A 27212-nucleotide genomic window follows, 5' to 3' on the forward strand; every position below is an offset into this window, starting at 1 on the left:
TGTCTGAGATAGTCTTTTATTGAAAGCGAAAGTCTTGGGTTTAACGTCAGTCAGGAAAAGTAATGGCTGGAGCTGTGTTTCCACTTCAGCTCTATCTTACTTTTAGCTGAGGAATGATATTGTTTTCAAAGAGTGGACAACGTCTGTTTAACACAGTGTTTCCATGGGCCAACTCATACAGATGTAATTATTAACTGTGAAAAACCTGATTGATGCCCGAGCGCTTGACTCACTTTAATGCGACTGTTGTTATGCCTCTTGGAGAACCTTTAATTTTGGGATGTGGGTTATTCATGTTGCAGTCAGTGGATTGGTCTAGCATTCATCAAACTTGACTTTTTATCCAGAAAAGGAGTTTCCTATAATAACGTAACATGAGAGGGAAAGCTTTCCTGGCTCTGACCTACAAAATCCAAAAGTTTCACAGGTCTTTGACAGCCTAAAGTTGAAGGAAATGTGTAACAAATAATGCAGACATCTAAAATATTTTCATTTGAAGCTGAAGTAACAGTTTAAAAGAGTGATTTAATGGTAGAGCTTGTGTGTTTAATATCAGTTACACTCCAACCTTACTGTTTGCTAAGAAGTCCCTGCAGTGATTTTAGGCATTGACTGCATTTTAACGAAATTTGCCCTTTTTATGCACATACGCCGCATTACCAGCAGGGGGTGCTGTCCACCAAGAAGCAGCACTGTTTGCCAGTTTTCTGTAAAATTCCCTGACATCATGGCCACACATTAAACATTGCGAAATCACTCTGTACCCGTGGCTATGACTCAAATTCAGTCAAAATGGAAAAACAGAGGTGACTTTGATGCAAACACGCCGCTAATACTTTCACCGACTTCCTGATACTTTGTATTATTTGGTCAGAAAAGACCACCGCGCATGCGTCCCACACCTAGTTTGACATCTTCGTGCCTTTCCTGTTGCAAAGCAGGGCAGAGAGGAGAGAAACCGCAAGAGGTCTCACTCGGTCACAGTTTGTGGCGCCAGACATCAACAACGTGTAATGGCATCAGCATCAGGAAATGTTGCGAGATTATGGCTGTTAAAATATCTTACAAACGATGAACCACAAACTGAATGCATGTCTTATTAAACGGACGTCTTTGTGACCGTAATGTTATTCCGGAGTCATATGGGTGACCGTGGTACCAGAGCGGCTCTGGTGGTTATGGTGTTCGTGCATTGCGTGCAGTCCTGCAGCCACTGTGTTTTGATTTGCTCCGCAAATCACACCAGCGATCTGTGCAGCCACTCTGGCTCCAGAGTTTCTAGAAGGAAGCGGAGCTGTCGCGCGCCTCCATCCACCCTCGGCTCCAGGCGGGGCTTGCCGATGGGTGTGGTGCCTCGCGTAGGAAGTTGACTTCATCTGTGACTGTACTGCATGTTGAATGAATCGTGACGGCAACCCGAGAGGGACTGTAACTCCAAGTGGCATGGACATATAGTGAAGACTGCTTTTATCATTCTTATTATTATTGTAATTATTTTCTGTCTTATTATTTGGCATCTGTGAAAGGTTGAAGGTGTCAGCTCTCTCGGATCAAGGTAAATGTCACGTGTTTCAGATGAACGTGAGGTGTGTGTTCTGTTTAATGTTCGTGACAGGTGAGTAACAGCTTGACCTTTGTCAAACCTGGTCTGCTGACATTTGGATTGTTTGTTCAGCCTCGTTTCTTTCTCATCTCACCGCCTAAATGGTATACTGCTCGAAGGTTTCAGATGAGTTCAAACAGGTTTGCTGCCACTTACTTTGCAGACTTTCAGGCTTGTGTTTAACCACCAGAAACAGGTTGTAAGCAACAGGTATGAGGAGCAGCTGAAAATGGGAAATGCAACCTTCTTATCAGCTGCTGCACTACAGTGAGACTGTCCAAATGTTTCAGAGCGCACTGATCCAATAACACAGAGCATGCATATACACTGATATTACCTCGACTAAACTGCAACATAAGTATGGGTTAGGATGGACCAGATGATGGCTCAGGGTCCCTGTCCCTGAAGAAGTCACGTGTGTTGTCAGGAGCAAACGGGATTGGCTGTTTCTTTCTCAAAGGCTGCATTCAGCAGATGAGTCCAGTCAAAGAAAACCTTTATGTCACTGGGCTGGAGTGACAGTTACTCGCTTTCACAGCCCAGGGCGACTCGAGCTGATAGCTGTGCTCATAGCTGGGTGGTGACACACGTCTCATGTTGGGTGTGTGTGTGTTGTGCGCGACACGAGGAGTTTTAATGCTTTAAGTTGTGCAACTTTTGCAGAGCAATGGGTCTCCTGCAGCTGCTGAAATCCCAGTTCTTGTGCCACCTGATCATCTGCTACGTGTTCCTGGTCAGCGGCATCATCATCAACCTGCTGCAGATCTGTACTTTACCGCTGTGGCTGGTCAACAAGCAGCTGGCCCGCAGGATCAACATCAGACTGGGCTACTGCATCAGCAGCCGTAAGTGCTTGTGTTTGTTTTGCTGCTGGAAGGAAGAAACCTGACATTTCAGTGGTAACTTTCTTGCAACGAACGGGATCAAACATTTAAACTCTGCATGAAGCATAAGACTGCTCTGTAAATGCAATCAGACTACTCTTTTTGTGTCCTAATGATCGTCAGAGATGGTAGCTGCCCTGGAGTGGTGGTCTGGAACAGAATGCACGCTATACACAGACCCAAAGAGTTATCCACTGTATGGAAATGAGAACGCCATTGTAGTTCTCAACCACAGTTTTGAGATAGACTTCCTGTGTGGCTGGACCTTCTGCGAGAGGTTCGGAGTTCTTGGGGTAAGTGTCCCGGGGGCCTTAAGGGGGGTTTGCATTGTGGTGCTGTCATTCATTTGCTTAACAAACTTTCAATTTCAATCTTTTTCCAGAGCTCAAAGGCGTTAGCCAAAAAAGAGCTGAGTTATATACCTATTATTGGCTGGATGTGGTACTTCCTGGAGAACGTTTTCTGCAAGAGGAAGTGGGAGGAAGACCGAAGGACGGTGGCTGAGAGTCTTCAGAACCTGCACGATTACCCAGAACACTTCTGGGTACGTTTCAGTTCGTTGTAAAATCAGTGTGACTGAAAGTGGAAGCTTAGCTGTTGCGTGACACAGAGATCATTTTGGATTTGTCCTAATGCTTTTAATAAACAATCTACTTTCCTGGGGCTAGTTTTTGCTTTACTGTGAAGGCACACGCTTGACACCGAAGAAGCACCAGATCAGCATGCAGGTGGCTGAGAGCAAAGGTTTACCCAAGCTGAAGCATCATCTCCTGCCCCGGACCAAAGGATTCTGGGTGACTGTCCAGAACCTCAGAGGAACCGGTGAGTGTCCATGAAGTGGTCAAATACGGCCACCAGTAGATGCGAGCTGTGTGTCTGTGAGTGGGAAAGGCTGCAGGCGTTTGCAAATCAAATGAGCTGCACAGTTAACTGCTGCTGTGTGCTTTGCCTTGAGCAGCTGCAGCTGTTTATGATTCCACGCTGAACTTCAGAGACAACGAATCACCGAACCTGCTCGGCATTCTCAACGGGAAGAAATATCACGCGGACCTGTATGTGAGGTACAGAGAAATGTTTTGCTCAGCGGATTGCCACATTTCATTTCTCATTTTCTCTCTTCATCAGAGAGATTTGACTTCCTCTCTGACTTGCAGGAGGATCCCTCTAGAGCTGATCCCAGAGGATGAAGCAGAGTGTGCTGCCTGGCTCCACAAGCTCTACCAGGAAAAGGTTGGTGTGTTCGAAAGGTGGGCGTTTCTGAGAGATACAAGGTCTCCCAAAGGGGACTGTTTAAAGCTGTAACCACTAAAATCTCGATGGCCTAAACAGTATACTCATGCTCATGTAGCATTGCCTGTGTGAAAGATCGCTCCAGCTCTTTCCCCTTTTATTTCTTAAAGTTGGAAAGATGTGCTGTAAAGTCGGATTCTAGCAACTTTTACCAACCTGTAAAACACTGTGGGATTCTGAACTATAACCGGTTTTTGGTGGATTTGGTTCAAGTCCCATTACTCGAGACTTCTCTCATCACTTTTCTCACACTTCATGCAGCTCATTAATCTGAACTGGCTGATGTTAAATATTACACAGAGGCGGTTACATTTCAGTTCCTGCCACTTTCTAAAGACATTGACAGCAACATGGCTGAGAACAAACTTAAGCTGTTTTTTTCTGTGAAGGACTTTGGTATTGAGGTGTGTTTGCATTGATGTGCCAACAGGACGGCTTTCAGGAGCACTACGCACAGACAGGGCGTTTCCCCAGCCCTGTAGTGAGCCCTCCCCGCCGACCCTGGTCTTTGATCAACTGGCTCTTCTGGGCCTGCTTGCTCCTCTACCCGCTAGGCCTGCTTTTCTCTGAGCTGATCAGCTCTGGATCAGTGCTGACCATCTTAGTGTCCGTGGCTCTCTGCTCTGCAGGTTGGTTTCATGCATTCATGCCCAGAAGGGTTCACCAGTCCTTCCCTCAATTTAACCAGCTCCTTTTTGTCCAAACGTTCCATAAAGCAGCAGATTTGACCGCTGAAATGTAAGTCCCCCCTTTTTTGGAAAATCTGATTTATCAGTCTTGGGAGCATGTTTTTAACAGCACTCAGGCATGTGCTTATTCAGCAAAGTTAAACATTCACCCATCTGAGTAGTTTCACATAGATATGAAATGGAGAGATGAGTTTTCTAACAGCATGTCACAGTTTCCACAATAAATAAGTGCCCATGTTTGTGGTTGAGGTTCAAATGAGACATTCTTTTCTCTTGAAGAGGACCAGTTCAGTCTTAGGCATTTATTAAAAAGTGTCAGTTAAATTGGTACAAAGTTTTGGATTTTCTCCAGGCACTGGCTGTTTCCAGACTTAACCCTTAGCTTCCACACCCAAAGTGACAAATTGAATCACAGCACTAAATTCTGATCCTGAAAAGTCTTCGTACTTTCAGCAGAAATTCACTAAATCAAAAAGAGAATTTACTGAGGAAATAACCACGTCCTGCGCAGGATCTCAAAACCTGTCTCCACTTTGTTCTGTGTGACTTGCTTAAATAATATTCTAACTGCAACACTTTCTGCATCTTTCCTTCACAGCTTCGCTGGGAGTTCGCTGGATGATTGGCCAGACTGAGATTGACAGAGGCTCAGCCTATGGCAATAAGGAGGTTCCTCTGAACAACAACTAAAGCCTCCCGACCTCCTCACAGCTGCTTCTTTGCACAGCCACTAATATGCAAGACTGCCAGCAGTACAACGTGCAAACACCAGTCTGACAGGATCTGCTGGCCTGACAAGCACAGACCTGATTTAAAGCATACTGCAGACACCCAGTCTAAGCGGTATGCTGAAGAAGCTCCAGATGTAAGACCATGAAACTGGGCCGTGGTGGGCAGCTTCCCTTGGGAAACGTGCGATAAGAACGTGTGGCATTAGAAATATGGCTTTACTACATTCTCCTCAAATCAAAGTGTAAATATAATAATGTAATATTTTCACTGGTAACTGAAATTCAACCAGGTGAAAAATGGACTACCTCTGTCAATGTAACATAAACTATAAATGGCTTTTTCTTGGTGGAAGAAAATAAACTTTTTAAAAACACACATTGCTTTAATAGTATTACTGCACAGCAAACACTGTTAGAGGAGCAGAAGTTGGGGTGTGTGTCAGTGTAGATACATTCGATTCCGCATCACATCAGTAACACAAGACCATACCTCAGTTTTAAAGACATTTACTGGGAAAAACATGAAAAATGGAAACCTCCAGCTCTAGTGACCCCTGGTGGTGATGCTACAATGTTGTTGGCCTATCAAAGAGAAAGATGACATCCCAAAGACTGAGATATTTCATAATTATCTATGAAAGACAAGTGAGTCACACTGTTAGGAGGACGATGGTGACACCGACCCCTGATATATATACGCTGGACTGTGTTCATGGAGGACATCAGCGGCTGTAGTAATCTATTGAGTCAGTCTGTGGCCGTTGATTGTGATACACAGAGCAGCAATCCTGGATCAGGGCTATGATCTAATTTGGTTTTGATGTGGTAAAGTCAAGGCGTGCTGAAGAACAATTCATTTATTAAAGACACTAACCCAAAATATATTTAAATTCACTTTCTTTTATTTTATTTATTTTTTAATTGTGCAGTACACCACGTATATATACACACATATGTACGTGTGTGTATATTTCAGTGCAGGAAAAGAGGGTAAAATAGGATATAAAAACTAAGTAAACCGTCATCTGCCCTTTCAAGGGAAAAAAAAATTTAATTATTCCCAGTGCGCCTGTTGAAATCCATTAACAGTTAAGCACACATCAGAATCATTTTACAGTTCAAACACATTTGAGGGTTACATCTCTAGAGTGCATGTACTGATCTCAAAAGCACACACAGATTCACCAGAAATCTAATGGAAGTGACTCACCAGCAGGAGTGATGTTAATAGCAATAAATAGCTTTATGGCTCCATTTTTCAAGGTGATGTGGTTTTCCGTTTTCACACCATAACACATGTATACACTGATGACTCACAGAACTTTTAGCAGAGTTATGTGTCGGGCTATGAAAGGTAAGCAGAATAGTTTTTTGGCACAAAAGTCTTAAGAGATCAGAACTCCAGCAACACTGTGACAGACCAACACCTCTTTGGCCTGCATCGTAATAATAATAATAACAGACTTTATTTGTATAGTACCTTTCAAACCATAAATGCAGCTCAAAGTGCTTTTGTGAGTTATAAAACATCATTATTCGGCCCATAAACATGAGTAATGCATCTAAAGGGTTTTGCTTAAGCTGATATAGAGGAGCTCTACCCAAAATGTGCCTGTAGTGTTGAGTACTCATAAAAAAAAAACACTTAGTGCTGTTTATACACACATTGCAAGTGTCTTAGCTGACAGTAAAGTTGTTCTTTATATTCCAGCTTTGCTGGAGTTTCAACCTCTTCAGAGTTGATCTTTATTGTCAGAGGACTGCTGTAAGGTCACACCCTATGACAACACTTGGCTTGACCTTAAAGGTGTGTGACATGATGACGTGGTTGTGTTGTAATGTTTTGAGTTGTGCGACCTTTATACAATGGGCCTCCTGCAGCTGCTGAAATCCCTGTTCTCTGCTGCATGATCCTGGTCATTATCAGCCTGCTGCAGCTCTGTCCTTTACCTCTGTGGCTGGTCAGTAAGCAGCCGGCCTGCAGGATCAACATCAGACTGGGCTTCTGCATCAGTAGCCCTAAGTACTGATCTTACTCTGCGCTGCACAGGTGATACCTCAGTCTATGGGGGCTGGGTGACATTTTGCTGCCGGATTCTGTTGTGTGCACGAGGTGGAATTATTAACCAGTCAACATGAAGCAGTGACGAGTGAAGAGTCAACACTGCACTGATGAATGTTCCTTCAGGTGCACAATATGTCAAGAAAAGTGGAAGAAAATACACATTTCATTAAAAAAACGATTGGTTTATTAATATTGTTTGTACATAGCAAACACTGTAAGAGCAGCAGAGGACCAGAAGTTGTGGTGTGTGTCAGTGTGTGTGTTTGGTTGTGTGGATGTCTCGTGTTCAGCAGCAGGGAGGGAGAGCAGGCCCCGTTTCTCCTCTCAGTTGGCTACGCTCCAGTCACATGAACAGCTCTTCACCGGCGACCAGTAGACTTGAACGTTGCTCCGACTTGACATTTACTTCTCAGCAAAGGCAAAGAAAAATACATGAACAAAAATCCTTCCTAGTGCCCGCGCTGCCAGCTGACAAGTGATAAATTAATTTGATATTTGTATGGTGTTCATTTCATAAAGGTAAACCAGAGTCTCTGTCCACTCAGTGAGGCTTACCACACCTTTCTCAGCCTCAAAGGGCGACTGAAATAAGATTCCTCCTCCTCTCCTCAACTGCCCCTTGGGTAAACAGTTTAAAAGTGCCATAGATTTTGCCCCCCTCCCACCCGCCCCCTCCCATTTGTTAAAAAAAAGAAAGAAAAAAAGGTATTCCTCAATGCCTTTTCAGAGGTCTCTTCACCAGTGAGAACAACACATGTGGCAATAGTTACTTTAACTTTACAATATTGTTTATACAAGAATTAAAGCCAATCCTATTCTTACAGTATGTACAGTCCCGCCCCAGCCCCTCCTCCCCCCAGTCCACGGGTACATAAAGACACAACAACCCTATACTCCATAGGTCCAGTTGTCCTCTGAAATGATATTGTATTAGTTCCTCAGTTTAACTCCATGTGCCTTCAGCCATAACTTCTCCTCTTCTCCACGTCCACAGTTCTTTTTTCTTTTGCCAAAAGCATGTACAGTAGTGCTTTAATTTGTAAACTTAAAAGCCACAGAGGTCCCATTCACTCTTCATCCGTACAAACCTGAAACAGACAAGAGACAGCAGCTGCAGTGGGAACTTGTTGGATGACCAGTTAAACCATTTGTTAAAAAATATTTCTAAAATCTGAAGCGTTTTCAGGCCAAACCTTGAAATAGTTCAGCCGTGAGATGTTTTGTGATCACGTGGGGTTTTAGTCTGCTGATTACCATGACGATAAGAAAAACAGGACTGCTTCAACCTGCAGGGTCTCACCTTGACAAACGGGTGGTCTAGCAGCATGCTAGCTGTCCAGCGGCGTTTGGGTTCGCTCTCCAAACAGTGACCGAGGAAGTCCTTCCCCTCCGTGCTGAGCTTCTCCGGGATGGGCGGTTTATGGCCCATTCCCACTTTGTACATGATCTGGAAGTTGTGCTCATACTCGTGCCAGGGCCTCTGCAGGTTGAGATGAAAGTAAGAACGTATCATCATTTTCATGTGGTTTTAACTCCTGATTTTTGTGTGGGGACTTTTGTGTTGTAAGTTTTGTTAGTTTCAGACAGCAATTCAAAAAAACTGGAATGGAATGGAAACTTTACTTAATATAAATATTATGTGAAATTTTATTAAAGATCTTCTCTGTCACTCCTTACTTTTCCCGTCACCATCTCAATGAGAACGCAGCCCAAACTCCAGATGTCTGCTGCTCGTCCATGACCTTCACCCTTTGCTCTGGTGATTACTTCAGGTGCCATGTATGCTGATTAAGACAGAAAATGTCAGTTACAACACTAGAATTTAGTGAGCAGTGATACAATAAAATATATCATAATGCATGAAGCATGCAGGCTCAAGAAATTTATTTGTGCATGTAAGCAATGGGAGATATTTTTGATGAAAAATCAAATGAAAAATGTAAAAGAAAATGAAGTTTGTTGTTTCTGATACAACAAGTACAGAAACATGAAGTTTCATATTAAATACATATATAAAATATCCATCATTTGCGTCACATGCTCATCATCATGATCACACATGACACACTTTTGTAAGACGTCAGAGCACGCGGGTGGACATCTGGTGAAAGGGGAAAGAAAATGAAATAAGAGGCCACAGTGACCCCTGGTGGTGGCATGCAACCTAGAACACAAGACAGAATTTCTTACCTGCTGTTCCCAGCGTGCTGTTCACCTCCCCTGGCATGGTGTGAGTGTTGTTCCTCAACTTGACTGAACAGCCAAAGTCACCCAGCTTAATCAGGCCTGACGATGTCAAAAAGATGTTGGCGCCTGAAAAAACAAGGACAGAATCAAAAGTTGGTAAATGGACGCTGAGTTCAGTCAGAGCTTTCTGTACTTCTGATGAGGAAAAGAAAAAAAATATGAGAAGAGCTTGTGACACTGACCCTTGATGTCCCGGTGGACAATGCCGTGTTCATGGAGGACATTGATGGCTGTAGTGATCTGTTTACTATAGAGCCTGATGACGTGTTCCTGCAGCCCCAGTCTGGACACCTCCTCCAGTGTGCCCTCATCACAGTACTCCATGAAGATGTACATCTCCTCCTGCAGGTGGGTGCACAGACATTTACACCAAACTGCTTCATTATGCACCACATGATGCCTGAACTGATATTAACGTAGGCCACTTACCCGATGGAGCTCGACTCCAAAGTATCGCACCAGGTTTGGGTGTTTAATGCCTTCAAATATTTTCAGCTCATCTGCAGTCTCCTTGATTGTTTTGTGATCATTCGGCTGGAATCGGATCTGGTTGAACACCAAACAAAAAAACGTGTTACTGCTACCTGCCGATCATGTGATTATTTTGAAAATCACTGAACTGAACTCTTGTTGGAGCACATACCTCCTTCATGGCCATAAGTTCTCCAGTGTCAACATTGATGCAGGTGTACACTTTCCCATACTGGCCCTCACCTGTTCTCACACACACAAACATAACATCACTGCCTGTACGTGCGTTAAATAACCCACATCTTAACAAAAGCAGTCAGGAGGCAGCCGTACCTATCTTATTGCCCCTCTGCCACTTGAAGGTCACCTTCCTCAGCCCGACGTGCATGACGTTGTCATAGGACTTGGGTGTGTGACACACTTGCCCGATGATGTTGCGCTGCTTCATCACAGCGTAACGTTTGTCCTCAAACTTGCGAATGGAGCGACGCACGGCCTCCATGGGGCTTTGCCTTGCTGCTGTGTCTGAGATGAGAGACAGGAAACAGGACTTATTACAACGACAACAGCAACAAAAACATTCCCGGTTATATGTTTTAGTCAATCCAAAATGCCTCATCACTCCACAATCTCACCCTTGGACTGGCTGATAAAGGTGCGGAGCTCCCAGCTTCGACGTGCAGCACTGTTAGGGTCTCCCTTAGGATAGGAGGGTTCTGGAGAAAAGCAATCACATGAGAAAACTCAGTCAATCAGAACGATTAATCTGCACAGTACGGATCAAAGCATGCAGATCCCTGAATGCGCCCACCTTCTCTGTCCTCTGTGGGGCTGGAGTGGCGGCTCAGAGATTTGAAATGCAACTCTGCTGCAACCGACGACAGACGGTCATTCTCATGGAAACTGGATCCCCTGCAGGGGCATGTAAGAAACAGATGAAACACTGTGGTTCAGTCAGAAACTACTGATTCAGCTGATTTGTTTCAGTCTGGGGGTTTTCTCTGTTAATGGCCAAATTAAGGATCAACACAGCGTGCAGTCTCTTCTGCCAGGGTTGCACTTTATTTTTATGCTCTCAAAATGCCTGAGTATGCTCTTGATAAAATTTCACGCACTAAGTAGTTCCTTTATGTTTAATTAACTGTGGAAAATTAAACAGTACAGGACACTCCTTCCTAAAAGCATTTTTAAAATGAGACCCATTAACGTGCAAAGGGATAGAGATCATCATTAACTAGAGATGAAAATGTTCCCAGACTTGTGGTTAAAATTAAAAAGACATAAATACCATAAACAAGAAATACTGCAGCCTATCAAACACCACACAATTCTATGCTGAACTGCCAGTTTCATGATAATATAGAAAACTGGAAAAAACAAAACAAAACAAATGACCTTCAAGAGGAAGAAAGCTTCTCAGTATGCCTTTTGAAACTCATTAGCAGTTCAGCATGCATCAGAGTCATTATACAAGCACATCTGAAGGTTAGATCTCGAGTGCAGGTTCTAACTTCAAAAGGACACACAAATAAGCCAAAAATCTAATGGCGGTGAATCACCAGCATCAAAGCAAGACTGACATTAATAGCACTAAAAGCAGAATATCATGGCCACTCTTTCAATGAGGTAGAGTGTTTTTGTTCCATTTTCACACCATGCACAACCATCACAGTCTCCTCCATTGACCAGACTTGCGAAAGGCCATTTATTCTGATTTGGTGACAGCTTGCAGGGCTTGTAAAAGCTACATTAACACTTCTAAGGCTGGAAAAACTGCCATTCTTTTTTTTTTTTTTTTTCCAATTCTAAAATACCTTTTTGCAGCCTACATCAATGCCATGCGTGCTATTTAGATGCATCCTCTAGAACTTCATTTGTAGCAAATCTACATTTTTTAAAATGATCATGTCTGAACAGCCATGTAGTACACACGGCATCATGCATTAAAAACTGCAATTTAAAAAAATGTTCCTGTTGTCCAACAATCTAACAAACATGTACAAACACAAGCTAAAAGTTCTCTAAATCTACAAAAGACGGATTCTAGATTTAAATCTGTGATGCACCATAGTAGAGCCTGGAAATGCTTTATTACAAAAATGGGAGACTGACTTTGTGGATGCAGTAGTTAATCAGATATCTGTCAAAGCATCCAAAATTATAGTGTTTGTTTAGATGCAATCAGAGGCCTAAAAGCAGGAAATCAGTAATCTAACAATGGAACTAATGGCTTAAAGCTACAAAAAGTATAGTTTAAACTATATTCTTCTATGAGAGTGCTATCCTATTGTGATGACCATTTTTGTATCTGAGGCCATGTTTTGACAGCATTTCGAGCAGGTGACTTGGGGACATGGCTACCTGACGTCATTGGGGCTGCTGCTGGGCGCTTTGGTGTGGCTGTGTTCCCCCGGGCCCTGAGGGACAGGGCGAGGGCCGTTGGGGAACAGCTGGTTCCGGAGGTCGCAGGGGAGACTTCGAGAGCTGTGTGGTGAAAAAGCAAACTGAGGAGCTCTGCCTTGGGAGGTGAGGTGGCTTGCGTGGGATGTGAATAGATGTGTTCAAGGGGGCGACCGGGTGGCTGGTTGAGGGACGGACACACACGCTCACTCTCTCACGCAGCTCACATCACACACAAGCTGAACAACTACAGAGCCAAAATCATTAGGCATAAAAAGCAAAGGAAACGAGCCATGCAGGAAAGAGTACTACCAGTAAAACACGTTAGGCACACATAATGTCAAAACTTGAACTGTAATTGCCTACCTGAATCCCTCAGCATTAGGGATGAATAGGTTGGGGTTTGGTGGGTCACTATGGCAGCGAGGGACCTTTACAGGGCGAGGACTATTCCTGGGAGCTGAAAAGAAAAACACCCAAAGCATGATTTAGTCATGCCACCTACAAAAGAAAACTTGTTTTGGAAAAAATCTACAATGAAGTAACAACACAGAAATCCACTGTCCACTGTGTATTGTGTTGCTCTACACCAGCCAAGTCAAAGAAAGACATGTTGCAACATTTAGTTTAGTGCACAGCTGTTCCAACTGCAGTCTGTCTTTTGGTTTGCACGAAGTGTTGCATCAAGAAATTATTTTGGCCACATCTGGTGGTCACTTTTTGTAGCATTATTTTTCTATCCACACGAATTTTGTATCGTGTTTACTGGCATAAATTGAGGCTGTGACATTCTGCAGTTGGCCTGGTTATTTTCTTTTTTCCTGGGCAACTAAAGTTTTCTACTCTGAGCCACTGAAAAGCAGCATAAAGTTGCTCAAAGCCAAGGAGTCTGAGTTATTCAAACTAACAAACTCCCAGTCAAATATATGCTTCTCTGCTACTCTACGGGAACTGATTTGCTATTTTACTGCCTTTGTGTCGGCATAACTCCCAGGTCATAAACTTGCAAAAGAATGAACACGCTGAGTTAAATCCGGATAGTCATCAACATCAACAGTTCATATCACAGAGGAGCAGCTTACCAATGTACAGGCCAGTGACTGGGCTATGAGGTTTTCCAATCACATGTCCGATACATTCATTCATCAAAGCTTGTAAATTCTGCAGAAAGACATGAAGAACTTCACGGTGAAAAGATAATAAATATGTCATGTTTCAAGCATGCTTGTGTACACTTTGTAGACAAGGACAAAGAAGAAAACAGAACATTTTACCAGGAAGTCATCCTCTGGCAATGCTGATATAAAGGCAGGTTCGATAGCTTGAAGAAAATCAAAACCCTGAGTCGCCCACCTAGAGGTGAAAAAACATGGCAGTCAATCAGTGTGTCCCAAAACTTTCGGCTGCAGCTCATTTCGTTCTCTCCCTCTTTACCATTAGTGAGTTAATCACAATAAAATGTGCAGGTTTATTTAAGAAAACATCTTGAAAGCTGACACAAACATGACATTATCAAGAACTGGTTTTACAATTCATTTATGCTTTTTCTGAGAAGCATCAGTTGATTGTGTTCTACTGAGCACACATATAATAACTGTGATAAATCATGGAATAGACTGCAGTATCTTCATATCCTTCCTCCATCCGTGTTCTCTGTACAACTGCACGATGACTTCACTGTTAAGTTTGCCTATTTTTGTTTGCATATTTGTCATATTTATAAAAAAGGTCTCTGCTACATCTTCAAAATGTCATGCTACTGCTGCAGTTGTATTTCATGAAATAACCTGTGAGGCCTTTAGGTTATTTCTATTATCAGAGTACAATGTTGCCATGGTAGCTTGTCATGGCTCAAAGCGAAAGCTCTTGACAAAGAGGGCTAAAATAAATGGATTTCAAGACTGAGGCTCTTACACATGAGATAAATATATCTGCTTGTACAATTAATAATAGTTCTAACAAACAGAACGGCAAATTTATCACAAAAACAAATCCCAGCAACTACTATGAACTGAGACCAATAAAAAGCTTGTTTTGTTTATTGCAGTACAAGTGCAGTTTGTTTAAGGTGAAAGGGAACATTGTAAACTTTTGGCACAAGATTAATTGTAATAATAGGATGGTTAATGGCCCACCAGAGGGCTTGGCTAAAACATCCTTGAGTGAGCAACATACTTCAACCACTAAATGCTCCCTCAGGAACACCACAATAGCTAGCAGACCCTGCACCAACCAAGAAGATATAACTGAATTACTTAAAAGTGAAAGTTCGGCCTTACCTGGGCTTGGTGCCCCTGCCACTCTCACATTTGGTCAGGACATAGGTCATCCATTTGCGGGCAAAAGCTATGTAGCGCTCACCGATCCTCTGCCTGAACTCCCCCGACATCAGGCGCACCACCTCCTTGTGGTACTGCAAAAAAAAAAAAAAAAAAGCAAACAGAAGTATATTTAGGATTACTGCCTCAAATTCAACTCATCTGATGACTTCAGCCCTTATGTAGTTTTATGGTCCCTTTGCAAAATATAACCAATCACTACACACTACACACATGCAACGCTGTGTCACGAGCTCTGACCAAGAAAAACGTGAGCAGCAGAAGGGAAAGACTAGATGTGTAGCATCTAAATCATGCGCTTCTTTAAGAATATACAGTTACAGTTACCTCAAAGGCAAAGTTGTAGCCCTGTATCATTGCCTCCCTGTAGTACTGATGTAGAGTGGCTGACTCGGACTCCTCCACCTCTGCCTCAAACTCTGTGGTGAACATGTACTCCACTCGGTCAATGGCAGTGCTGATCTTAATGCATAGCTGTAGTGCCTCATCCTGTGGTAGGAGACAGGAGGAAGGAGAAAGAGAGACAAGAGTTAAATTTTTATCTTACGAAACATACAACATCCATGCAAGAAATTACATGTGGTATTGTGGCTGTGAATGTAATGGATATGGATGTTCAGTGACTGACTGACTGACTTTGAGAATCACTTCTACAATCTGGCCTGATAGTAGCACAGTGGCTTTTTTTTAGGTTATGTTGCAGATATTCAGGGTAGCTGATAGCAGTTACAGTGGAAAACAGATCTGAAAGTGGGACACCAACATGCACCTGTCTTCACAACAACGCAAAGTAAACGTGCGTTTTAACAGAAAAAAGTCAGCTGTGGTTGTGCAAGTACCTTCAGTTCCTCCAGAGCACTGGCTATGAGAGGCTGACTAGATGTTTGCTCCCGGCTAAGAGTGAGCACATCTTCCATGGACTGCTGAAAGGACTTTCTCTGGGCCACCAGGTGAGCTGACTGCATCACGATCAAGAGCACGTTCTCCACCTAAAAGCACATTGGACAAGAGACAAGCTTGTAAACACTTGATGGACCCACACAAATGTCACATCACGTCACGTCACGTCACGTCACACCACGTACCTTCATGGCCCTTAAAGTGTCAACAGTTTCCATCTGGGGGACCAGTTTGAGCAGCTCTCCGTCCCACTGAGCCCAGCCAGAGTCAGTAGCAGAGTCCCCAGCTCCGTGTTTACTCATGAGCAGGTAGGCCTCATCCTCTGCAATTTCATCAGGCTCTTTGGAGCAGTCTTTGCCAGCAGCAGCATTGAGAAGCTGCAGGATGAGAGGCCGCTGATCCATCAAGCCACAGGGGACAAAAACTTGCAGCTCCTCCAAGCCTGGAATCTGAACCTGGATATGAAAGGAGGAGGTTAGCAGGCACATGAATGACTTGAGGACAGAAAGGAAAGATCAGAAACATTCAAAATTAACAGAAAGGCAAATGCACCTTGACATAGTTTCTCTTCTTCAGTGCCAAGAGGAGACAAGTCACCCCATTTGTGATACTGAAATCTGCAGCAACTTCTAGGTCCTGCAGAGAGGGAAGCAAACAAAGTGTGTGTCAGGACACACAGTCCCAGTTCTTTGGTGAGCAGAGAAAACAGGGTCACAGACAGTCTGCAAAGTCAGCACTGTTGTGGCTTTCTGTTTCAAGGGAGTGACAAGTCTTTACTACTGTCTCTCACCTTGCGAAGCATTTTGGCAAAGCCCAGAGCCTTGGACGCTCGCTCCCTGGCCTCGTGGAACAGCTCTTTAAGTGACCGACTAGTCTCGATGACCGACCGCCTCAAAGAGTCAGAAGGTTAAAAGTTAAAACACCTCCCCTGAGATAAAAAAAAATGTGAACACTGAGAAATCTAATATTCATGTTATCCCTTACCTGATCTCATCTGAGGCGGTGCTATCATCTGCACTTTCCCAGAATTCATTACCGCTCTTCTGCAGGCCGGCATCAAGGAACTCTCCAGTGGATTTAAGCAGCATCCCAGCAATATCACTGCAAAGAGCAGAATAGTCCTAGTTTCAAGTCAATTGTCATAAACTAAATTGTCTTAACAGATTTATTTATTTATTTATTTATTTTTGAAGTTTAGAAGGCACTGCTTGTTGTAATCATTCCTCATGTTTACTTTAAAGTCCATCCCAAAAACAATCTCAATGCAAGTGATGGGGGACAAAATCCACATAAATCATTTTGGTTTGCATGTAAGTGACTGACCAGAAAAGCTTCCCAGACTGGGCCTCCCCTCCTCGGATGTAAGGAGTGATGACCTTGGTGAAGTGCCACTCCTCCTCTAGCAGGTTCTTTAAGCTGTGAGAGGCCTGAGGCAGCTGCTGCAACATCTGGATCCAACTGTGCATGTAGTCAAAGTAGACCTACAAAAACAGTGACAGACATTAAGATAACCACAGGATCTTTTATGCACAACTTGCATTTCAATAATTCAGAAATTTACAAGCATTTCTACTCAAGATAAATCTGGCTATTAAAACTCTGTGACTCTAAGTAGAGCAGGGAGACAGGTTATGACTCTTACCACCAGCATCTTGTGAAGGTCCTCTTCAAACTCATCAATGTTGGCATTTGTTTGCAAGCCCTGAGCATCAGTCACCACGCCTCGCAGCATGAACTGATAATACTGCTTCATCAGGAGACCACCTTTAAGAACCTCCTTACACTCACGCACCAACTGCAGGGCACAAACAAAATGGAAAAATGCAGATTAGAACTTGTATAGAACATACCTGCCATGTATTACTGTCTTCAAGTATAGTGCAGGCCAGTATAATGGTAACAATAGGAATTACACACCTTTCTTCAAGACTTAACCGATCAAAGTTGGTGAAATTGGTTCTACCAACTGTGTATATGTTCGCAGGCCATACCATACTGTATGACTTGTGTCTTTTTTATTTGAGACAGAAAGCATGCAACAACTAAGACATATGTTAGTTAGACGCAAAAAGCATTCAGTCATTCAGCACGAGGGGTGCAGCATCTAAAGAGGGGTTACTGAAATTCTACCACTTGAGTGAGAGTATCAAGTGCTGCTTGCCTGTTTGATGCTGAGCAGTGAAGGCTCTCCAGCAGGCCTCTGTTCAAGTCGCAGTTTAAGGCATTCGTGAATGACGTTGAGAAGGACTCTGCACAGCACGAGGAACGCTGGCCGGAAGGATGGGAGGTCCATGTCCAGCAAATCCTCCCAGGAAACCTGGTCTGCCCCGAGCTCCGGATGTGCTGGACCGCTGCAGGACTCATGGCGCGACAGCTCTGGCAGGTAATCACTGTACAGCATGGGGTCTGGGAAGTCTGCAAACTGCAGGTGGAAGTGAAGTTAAATCAGCAAGTCTTATAGAGAATCATGACTAACCGTTATATTAACAGTCAACACTTGACTTCATAATAATATCAGAGTTGCTTTACATTTTATTTTGCTATTTAATAAATAGTATTCAAACAGTGCTTTAATCCATCATGGCTGCCCAGTCTCAGACAGACATCTGCAAAGATTCTATGAAGCTGCATCCCTGCTTAATGGGCTGTCAAGTAATATTCTAAATTCAAATATATATTCCAAAAAATCAAAAAACAACTGAAAACGTTTGACGCTTCTACACAATACATGTGGACTGGCATCAGTTGGTCACTTTCATTGATTGAAAATTCAATGCAGGTCCAGTCAAGATAAAGTAATTCAACACAGCATCGGAAATTACTTTATTTAGTTTGGAATGTGTAGGTATGTAGATCTTTATATGTTTATGTTGGAATTATGAAGTGGTATGTCTCCCGTTATATGAAGAAAATGTGCAAAAATGAAAAAAACAACAACAACAAAATGCTCCATGAAATCGTCAAAGCTCACGATTTCCAACACAAAGATGAACTGAGTATCCATAACAATCTTCTCCTCTTTCCTGCTCTTTTTTTCTTTTATTAGCTTTCTCAATTTGTCAAAACATCCCTTATTGTTCATAGCCTGGATACAGACCTCTTCTTCCAGACGCAGTTTCCTAAAGTGCCTAATTAAGTGATTAATATTTGCACCGCAAACATTACAATTAGTTGTTCAACTGCTTTGCTCCTATTTTTGCAACAATCCCAGACTGCAGACATGACTTGGCTTTGAACCAGTGCACCACGTATAGTACCATTATAACTGGAAGATGACACGTACTGAAAGGCATGTATGTTTTCAACATAAATTGGCACAAGCTTGGGAGCACATCACATTACATTTCACCACACATACATATACAAACTGTATATGATAAATAAACCTCTGAAACCTTGAATTCTTGATTGACATATCAGTGACTATTTACAATATGAATTTGCCTTTAAATACACTTTTACTCTTCTTTTACAGTATGTCCATTTAAATTGAGTGAAGAATACTAAATTTAGTTTGTTAGGCACCACAGCATGCTTCAGCCTGCATCAACCTGAATGATACAACAGAACAAAGTCATTTTTGTACAAAACCCATTTGTGGTCATCTATAAACAGGCATACAATTCATATTGTATGGCAAAAATGTAAAGTAGAGCTGCAACCAGTTATTGATCGATATGTTGATTTTTTTTTTTATTATTTCGTCAATAAAATGCTGGAAACTGTGAAAATTTCCAACACAATGTCCCAAAGATGACATGTTTAAACTGCTTGTTTTGTCTGACCTACAGTTTAAAATCCAAAGATTACTGGCTTATCAAAATTAATCAATGACTTTTCTATTAGTTGAGCTGGTAAAATAGTTCATCAATTATTTCAGCACTACTCAACAGGCTGCATTTTTATGTATACTTGATCCTTATTTTTTTACCTAATTTTTTCTTAATAGTTGTATGTATTTGTGTTTTTTATTATTAATTCATATTAGGCTGATTTAATTTCCAGAAGAATTTATTGCTTTTTCACATTACCTTTATTGCCATTGAACTAATTGTCCATCTATAAGTGATCTAATATAACATAATAATACTGACACATAATTTTAGACACATTCATTTGTTTATCAAGTGTTTGCACAAGTGTGCAAGCACAAGACTCCAGAACACCTTTGTTATATAGTGTAGTTAGATAGCCTTACCTCCAGTGCAGGAGTGTGGCGGAGCAGTGCTGCTCTGGATCTCTGCAGAGAGCGGTCCATCAGCTTGTGCAGTCTGAGGATCAGTTTACGAAGTCCCATCTGTTTCAGAGCTTTATCCACAAACGGTCTGTAGATGGCTGTGGGGCAGAATACTCCCCCTCCCACAATCACTTCTGCACTTACTAAATTAGCAGTTGGGAGAAATTCATCTTCAGACAACAATCGGGCAAATTTAGGAGTCAGGGAGGGAGACAATTCGCCCTCTGCTACATGTCCTAATCCCACCTCCTCAGCGTCCCTGTCCTCTCCATCGCTTTCAGCTGTAAAAGTAGCTGTTGAGTCATTCTCCTCATCTTCCTCGTTATCTTCTTCTTCATTGCCACGGGAGCAGCGAGGTGAAGGGATCTCAAAGACAGGCCACCCGATTCGAGATAGATCATGAAGGCCCAGCACAGTGGCCATAACACGCAGCTTCTGGTTGAGGTCCTGGGTGATATTGAGCCACAGACAGAGCGCCTGCACCCTGCCCTGGAAGTCTCGTGCTGCATACTTGTCATAGTCCTTCTGCAGGGCCTGCAAAGATGGGTACAAAGCTTCCACCGACTCCAGCAACTCCATAACACGCTTCACCTGCTCAAATGCCAACCGCTGGCGCTGAAGGTGCTCCCTGCAATCAGCGCCAGAGCCCAGAGGTTCTGCTGCATTCATTGCTGATGAGGGGAAGGCGCTAAAGCCCCAGGGATCTACTCCACAGTGGTTGGTCTCTGCTGCAGGAGGCTCCCTCTCCTCTCCACAGACTAGATCTGGGACACTTTGATAGTCCCCCTCGATTGTTTGAGAACACTGGGCCCCTCTCAGGCTGGCATAGTTGACTTTAAAGTGCAGCACCTCATTGATGATGTCAGGTATGGCCTGGCGGGCAGTGAAAAGAAAAAGGTCTTGGTCACCAGTGGAGCGTCGTGCATGCCAAGCCTGCAGCTCCAACCAAATGACCTCATTGTTGTGACCCATGAAGGCCATGTTCTCCAGGCCTCTCTGCTCCTTCTCCTTCCTCTTGGAGGACATAGACGTGAGCTTGAGCAGGAGCCGCAAAGTTTCAAAGAACTTGAGGCGGTCGGCAGGGCAGTCTGTCCTAGAGGTCTGGCGGTGAGTCCGGGCAATATGAGGCATAGACACAGGAAGCTTGCAACTGCTGCAGCCTAAGCTCAAGTAATGTTTCCTGGGATCCATGTTGAGGGCACCGAAAGGGCTCGACTTTGAGAGTGGATCCAGCATGAAGGAGCCTTCGAAGGTCTTCTTGTGGTCTCTCTCGGTGGAACGCAGTGTGGCCCTCTGCTTCTTGCCCTGCTTGTAGCTGTGCTCCTCAGGGGTCTCCACTGGCCTGGGACTCTCCCGCAGGCCTGATGGGCTAAGATCCGCTGGAATAAACAAAGAAAATACACACTCCCAGTCAGTGTAATGCATGTAAAAATGTAAAACATTATTACAAAATTATTTCTATATATGCTTCAGTCAAAAAGATTTATTATCTTACCCTTGTTGGGAGACCGACCAGCACTCTTCGCCTGGCTGTTCCTTTGATGTTTGCCAGACATGCGTTTCATCTGACGGGGGGTATAAGGAGGTGATGTGCCATACAGAGTTTCCTCTTCCTCGCTGGGAGAGTCCCAGGACTCACCCACCTCAGAGTTCTGTTGGGATGCATCTTCCACTGGCTTGGCCCGCCTGTCAACATTTAATGACATTGTGGCAAAAACAGACAAAAAAAACTATGAACATCTGCATCTTTATAATGGGCACTGTCACCTGGAAGTGATGTTAACAGCAAGCCAATGCTCTGACGTTATGAAACAAATGTCAGTCATATCAAAAGCACACCAAAGAAATGTGTATGCAAGGTCAAACAGAGCTGGATTGTTTGTACCCATAACAGGGTGTGCAGCAAATCTCCTCTAATGCCACGGCAAACAGGTTGCTAAACTGCAACTAGACTGAATGTCTGCTGCTACCTACAGCAGACTGACGAGTTGTCTGTCCTCTGGAGCCTGACTGGCTGCCTCCCAAATGTGCAGCAGCAATGCTCTGTGCATGACCACAGCCCTCCAGACGCAGGATAATAAGCTGTGGGTTCTCTACTGGCACCCTCTCTTGGTCTAGGTAAACATGGCTCAACCAGAGATGGAGAAATAGTAACCCTCATTAAATGTGTCTCCTAAGTCATCAAGCATACTGGAAAAGTCAAGATTTCTTGAAACACTGAGACTCACTCACCAAAAGTTTGTAGAGGTTATTAAGCAGTGTGCAAATGCAGTGCTACTGCAAAACAACATGTAACTCTGATGTGATTATAGTACAGATTGAGCAGCAATAATGATGTGAACATCATGGTTGCTTAAAATTCTGAGTGCGATATTTCAGATAACAGAAGGCCACAGCAGAGTATGTTGCATCAAGTTCTGCAGAGAGGAAACACTATAATCACTTGAAACACTTCCCCTTGGGGGGGCGTGCTGAGAGTGCAGGCAGCACGCCTTTCCAGATTACAATGTCAGAGCTTTAGTCCCTAATGCTTTTCTGAGGGTTTTTTAATAGGATTAGAGAAAAAGGTTGGAAGGTCTGACCCCGCCAACAAAAACAAAAAGAGAAAGAAAAGGAGGGGCATGAAACAGGCGTTCTATATGCTGGTCGCCATGTGTCCCTCCATCGATCATCTGACTGAGAGGCATTCCCCAACACGCGCCTCTTAGCGTGTGTGCAGACAGAGTTGAAAAGGGCACATTTTCACTGGGTGAGTGTGTGTGTTAAGGGGAGTAATCGGGAAATCACTTGCTTAAGCTTTTCAAGGAGCCACAGAGAGAAAAGGAGAGTCCAGACTTCTATTGCCCATCTGCCCCTCTGCAGAATCTCCACACACACGCACACACACACGCACACACACACGCGCACACACACGCGCACACACACGCGCACACGCACACACACACACAGTCCCCCGGGAGCAGCTGTGGAACTGCGTGCAAAGCAGACAGACACCTGCTGCAAATCCTGCAACTTTATAAGACTCCAGATGCAATCAAGACTTCGTGAATGAAACATTTTGGAAGAAAAATGTCAACAGCACAAGCATTTTAAGCATGGCAGTCCTGAAATTACAGAATAACTCTCGCATGAAAGAACACTGGTCCCTTTATGAGTGTATTGTATGGGAAATTGTGAAGGGGCTTGTTCTGCAGGAGCAGGACACGACAGTGATCTTTTCAGTATGCAGGCACAAGAAGGCACAGTAAGCAATCTTGTGTGTTAAAGTAAGGCATTTAGCACAACAACAATGCACAAATCCTTGTGCTTTTGCAATGCATAAATCAAAACAGGTATGAGAAAAACTGCATAAAGACAACAGATGAATTCCCAGTAAATGCACCCATCACGAGTAAGATCAGATTGTGTGCACATTTGTAAACATTCCAAAACGTGCACGGGTGTGTGGTATCTGAGGACAGAAATAGTACATGCATGTGAGACCAAGTTTTAAAAAGACAATCCTCTATGCAGAACAGCATGACTAAATCACTCAGGAATGACAGCGGAACCAATGACGCCATCACTGCCGGTTGTTTGTTTGGTTGCCATGAGATACTTGAAGCACAGATTGTGCTGCTGCAGTACAGACTGCGCAAATTCCTCTTCTGAATTCTTGTTTTTTCTCCGAAACCTATGTGCAGGCCACACTGCAAAAGTTACTGGCGTGCATGCCCTGCAGTTAACCATAGCCGCACTATAGTCTTCAAGCTGTCCCTGCCTGGCTGCTGGTAGTGAATTATCACTGCAGATGGTGTCTGGCTGGTCTCAATGGCTCATCTGATGGCTCATTGGGGCTCCAATAAAGGCTAGTGGAATGCTACAGCCCCTAGGCAGAAACACTGAGTGCATAATAAACAGCACAAAATCGAGAGTCTTTTCTGTAGATTGAAGCAGTGATACCAAGGGCTGCCAGAGTCAGGGGGGCCTGACCTTTGACACCAACCATCCACACTATTGTACCAGGAAGGGGCACTCTATTGTATAGTTGTGACACGTGGCCCGTGAGGCCCACAGCTGAATAGCTCACAGCTGGTTAGTGAGCACGCTTGCTCACAATACCCAAACTAAAGGGGATTTTTTTTAAGACATAGAGGAAAAGGAGGAGAAGGTGGCTGGGCTTTTGTAAGAGCACACATGCTGGCATAACTGATGCTCAGGGGGTTAAATTCAGATTTTCATTATCCCCCACTGTAAAAAGGATTTGTCTGCTGGCTGCAAATTTTAGTATAGGGTTAACTGCTGAGGCAATGAGAATATAAAACCTATTTGTACACATGCACCGAAATCTCAATGGAAGTGAAGCTCATGTCCACAACAGTATACAAGAGTCTCTGACCCGTCAATCCCTAATAAACAGGCAGAGCTGATTAAGTGATCACTATTTGTGCCATAGCCTGACAGAATTCAGGAACAATGTACACTTCATACTTACCCCACCCTTCTCTGGAACAGTGCGACATTGCCAAGAGTGGACCTCCCAAGCTTTCCTACATGCAACTGTGCAAAGCACACTGTGCATGCACAACAGAGGCGTTTGCCTCTGTAAGACAGCATGCTATATGTGCAAACAGCTACTTTAATTCATACAAATCAAAAAATCAGTGCTCTCTAAAACACTTCTGTGTTTACTATCAGGGCTTATAAATTACTTGACACCAGGGAACCATGTCAGTCTAAGAAAAGACAGACCTTACTGTACCAGTGGAAACTCACGCCATTAACAAGTCACATGATTGCAATGTATCTAAATGCAGACACTGCTTGCAGACTGCGGGATGCAGCATGAGGTAAATGGCATAATTACATGTTTTTCACCTTATGCCACTTGCATCATAAATGCAGTGCAGGCAGCAGTCTGCTCCACCTTGGAAATGTAATCTGAAACTGTAGAATCAGAAGTAACACCTTTGTCAGTTTCAACCTGCATTTCAATTTCTTGCAGTTGTGCATGTCAAAAATGTCAAACAGACACACACATTATTCTGCAGAACTAAAGTGTCTTTCCTTTCCATCTCTGTTGTTTATTATCCTACATGATCTTACTCTTGAAGCATATCAGTTGCATCAATAGTTTTAGTAGTTACAAAGGTTCTATTGTTTAAAAGGAAATGACAGATGGGAGTTACAGAATGTGAGAGCAGCACTAATTTCTCTAAAGCAGGTGTGGGAAGAGACAGGATGCAGATAGGAAATGCTACAGGACGGTCCATCTGTATTCTGCAGCCTGTGCTCCTGGCAAATGCAGCCATTAATGAGTTCTACCCAAGAGCGTCTCCAGGCTCCAGGCAGCTATCCACTGCGCACAGTACACCACATCCTGAAATCTCTGGAATGCTTGTGAGCCACAATGTCTTCACACTGACTTTGAGAATGAGACATTATTGACAAAGGACCTCTGTACTTGCAACGATAGTGACGGCCCCAATTGCCAAGCAAGCACATAACTCATCTTTCTCAAAATACGTGCCAGTTTGAACTAACCTTGCATTTTGTGTTTAAGCATATACTGACATTACATTTTGCGTGCTATGAGGCCTGTTTCAGCCTGATGTTTGAATTAAATCACAGAGCTATGCAGTCTGAACACAGCAAAGGTGTTCCACAACGCTACGAAGCACTGGCCATGTAACCTTTACTGTTTACAATGGTCCAAGCTTTGTATGTTCTAATCCCATTAATAGAAAAATGGTAACTCCAGTAAACTCTCCAGCAGAGCAAAATTTAGACTATATTATTACTATATGCCAACTAATAAAAACACTGCAGATCCATTTACAATGGTATATATTTGAGCTCTCTTGAACATGCCTTACCTTCCACCCCAAATTAATCTCTTGTAATCACGTTGATTTGTGACACTGACACACTTCCAGAAATATCATGATTAATGCTTCAGTGTTTTTCTTTCTGCAACAATGCCGGACAGCAATTACAGTTACCAGGGCCAGCATTGCACAATCATGCGAGATGAGTGGCCACAAGAGAATAACAACTGACTGGTGCTCAATCATTACTGAAATAGCCGACAAACAAACAAAAAAAAAGCCACTTGCTAAAAAACAGGATTATTGCAGATGACAGAGCTGATCCAACGTGATAAATACCACCAAAGTCACTCGCTCTGCAGGCACTCAACTGCCTGTGAGGAGAAGGGAGGAGAGGGGAAGACATAACAGCAGATTCCTGAGGGTTTGTCTGCCGGCGGTCAGGGGCAAACACTGCGGAATTTCGATTAGGAGATGCGCACATATGACAAAAACATCTCATGAGTGTCTGTTTGAATGCATTTCCCTGCGAGACTGCAGAAATGTAACGTCCATTAACCCTGTCATCTGAGCACTGCGAACACATACTGTATGATGAAGCATTTGTTGCTGCACGTACATTTGCAAGAGATTGTCGACTAAGTTACAGGAATTTACGAGGCACAATAATGAACCAAAAACATGCATAAGGGTTAAACTGTTCACAATCAACGAGCCCACATCATGATTCAGCAGTGGAGAGCGAGACAACAACAACACGAGCGCCAAGTCTAGCTGGAGGATTAACAATAACAGTGGAGCAACATGCTAGCTAAAGCCAGCGAAGTTTGTGCTTCGGTGTTGTGGTGAAATGCACCGTCTGGCACCAACAAATAATAAATAACACACTTTCAAGTCCAGCTTATGAACCCACATTGCCAAACTTATCGGGCTTCAGCTCGGTCAATGTCTGTGAGTGAACTTGCGGGTGAACAATAAAGTGACAAGCGACAGCTAGCAGTAGATGTTAGCTAGCTCGTTCCCTGACATGCCGCACTGTTAACAGCGGTTGATAATTGTTCGTAATGTTACCTTATCATTTGGCGAGCATTTTGACTCTCTCTCTAGCAACCGAGAATCAGATGAGAAGCTGATATCTGCAGCGAACTGCGCCTGAAAATGTTGCTCCAAAAAGTTTGCAACTCCAGTGTTGCAAATGTTGCAAACTGGACGCGGACCACTATTTGACAGGAAGTCGATTTCTAAGGGATGCGCGAGTGCTCCCATAGAGCCGACTGCAGTGTCACGTTCAGCTCCCTATTTGGCAAATGCGAGGTCCTGATGGTGTAGAGTCTGTTGAACAAATTCGCATACCTGCTGGGCTTGTTACGATCCGGAGGCTCCATAGCAAAGCAGTGGCTTCTTGATCCTAGCCGTGCATGGACCAAACCATGTCTAAGCGATATCAGACAGACTTTGCACCTTTAAATCTTTGCAAGAGAGACGAATTTGTGTCTCTTTAAAGCACTTTCTATCCGCCGGCACAGTTGACTCTCGCTTGTGCGTATGC

General features: G+C 43.5%; 2 protein-coding genes across 4 annotated transcripts; one reads left to right on the top strand and one right to left on the bottom strand.

The window, feature by feature from the left end:
• Positions 1 to 1204: 1204 nt before the first annotated feature.
• agpat4 (1-acylglycerol-3-phosphate O-acyltransferase 4 (lysophosphatidic acid acyltransferase, delta)) lies at positions 1205 to 5561 on the top strand. The gene is made up of 9 exons (XM_041947526.1): positions 1205 to 1555; positions 2267 to 2448; positions 2611 to 2780; positions 2870 to 3031; positions 3156 to 3309; positions 3446 to 3548; positions 3642 to 3717; positions 4208 to 4406; positions 5065 to 5561. Exons 2-9 carry the CDS (start codon positions 2271 to 2273, stop codon positions 5154 to 5156), a joined length of 1134 nt encoding a protein of 377 aa, XP_041803460.1. The 5' UTR covers positions 1205 to 1555; positions 2267 to 2270; the 3' UTR covers positions 5157 to 5561.
• Positions 5562 to 7940: 2379 nt separating this feature from the next.
• map3k4 (mitogen-activated protein kinase kinase kinase 4) lies at positions 7941 to 27212 on the bottom strand. 3 transcript variants are annotated; one of them, XM_041947031.1, is made up of 27 exons: positions 27017 to 27212; positions 21352 to 21542; positions 19818 to 21235; positions 17781 to 18041; positions 17262 to 17414; positions 16943 to 17100; positions 16604 to 16720; positions 16410 to 16509; positions 16172 to 16255; positions 15805 to 16074; positions 15559 to 15708; positions 15047 to 15208; positions 14660 to 14793; positions 13655 to 13733; positions 13463 to 13541; positions 12747 to 12840; positions 12342 to 12464; positions 10792 to 10892; positions 10616 to 10696; positions 10314 to 10505; positions 10153 to 10223; positions 9939 to 10055; positions 9692 to 9851; positions 9453 to 9575; positions 8940 to 9046; positions 8563 to 8742; positions 7941 to 8350 (listed from the first exon to the last, which is right to left on the bottom strand). In XM_041947031.1, exons 1-27 carry the CDS (start codon positions 27046 to 27048, stop codon positions 8330 to 8332), a joined length of 4758 nt encoding a protein of 1585 aa, XP_041802965.1. In that variant the 5' UTR covers positions 27049 to 27212; the 3' UTR covers positions 7941 to 8329. The 3 variants fall into 3 exon arrangements, with proteins under 3 accessions (XP_041802965.1, XP_041802966.1, XP_041802967.1); XM_041947032.1 differs by lacking the exon at positions 27017 to 27212 and adding an exon at positions 26735 to 26872; XM_041947033.1 differs by lacking the exon at positions 12342 to 12464.

This window comes from Chelmon rostratus, chromosome 11 (genome assembly GCF_017976325.1).
Source record: "Chelmon rostratus isolate fCheRos1 chromosome 11, fCheRos1.pri, whole genome shotgun sequence".
Classification (NCBI taxonomy): domain Eukaryota; kingdom Metazoa; phylum Chordata; class Actinopteri; order Chaetodontiformes; family Chaetodontidae; genus Chelmon; species Chelmon rostratus.

Bases quoted from the DNA above. Each gene is read 5' to 3' on its own strand.
- agpat4 (XM_041947526.1), top strand. From the start codon at position 2,271: ATGGGTCTCCTGCAGCTGCTGAAATCCCAGTTCTTGTGCCACCTGATC. The intron at 3,549-3,641 runs GTACAGAGAAAT...TCTGACTTGCAG, and splicing joins CACGCGGACCTGTATGTGAG to GAGGATCCCTCTAGAGCTGA. The intron at 3,718-4,207 runs GTTGGTGTGTTC...ATGTGCCAACAG, and splicing joins ACAAGCTCTACCAGGAAAAG to GACGGCTTTCAGGAGCACTA.
- map3k4 (XM_041947031.1), bottom strand. From the start codon at position 27,048: ATGGAGCCTCCGGATCGTAACAAGCCCAGCAG. The intron at 15,709-15,804 runs GTACGTGGTGTG...ATGTGCTTTTAG, and splicing joins ACACTTTAAGGGCCATGAAG to GTGGAGAACGTGCTCTTGAT. The intron at 10,697-10,791 runs GTGGGCGCATTC...GCTTTTCTCCAG, and splicing joins CCCCACAGAGGACAGAGAAG to AACCCTCCTATCCTAAGGGA.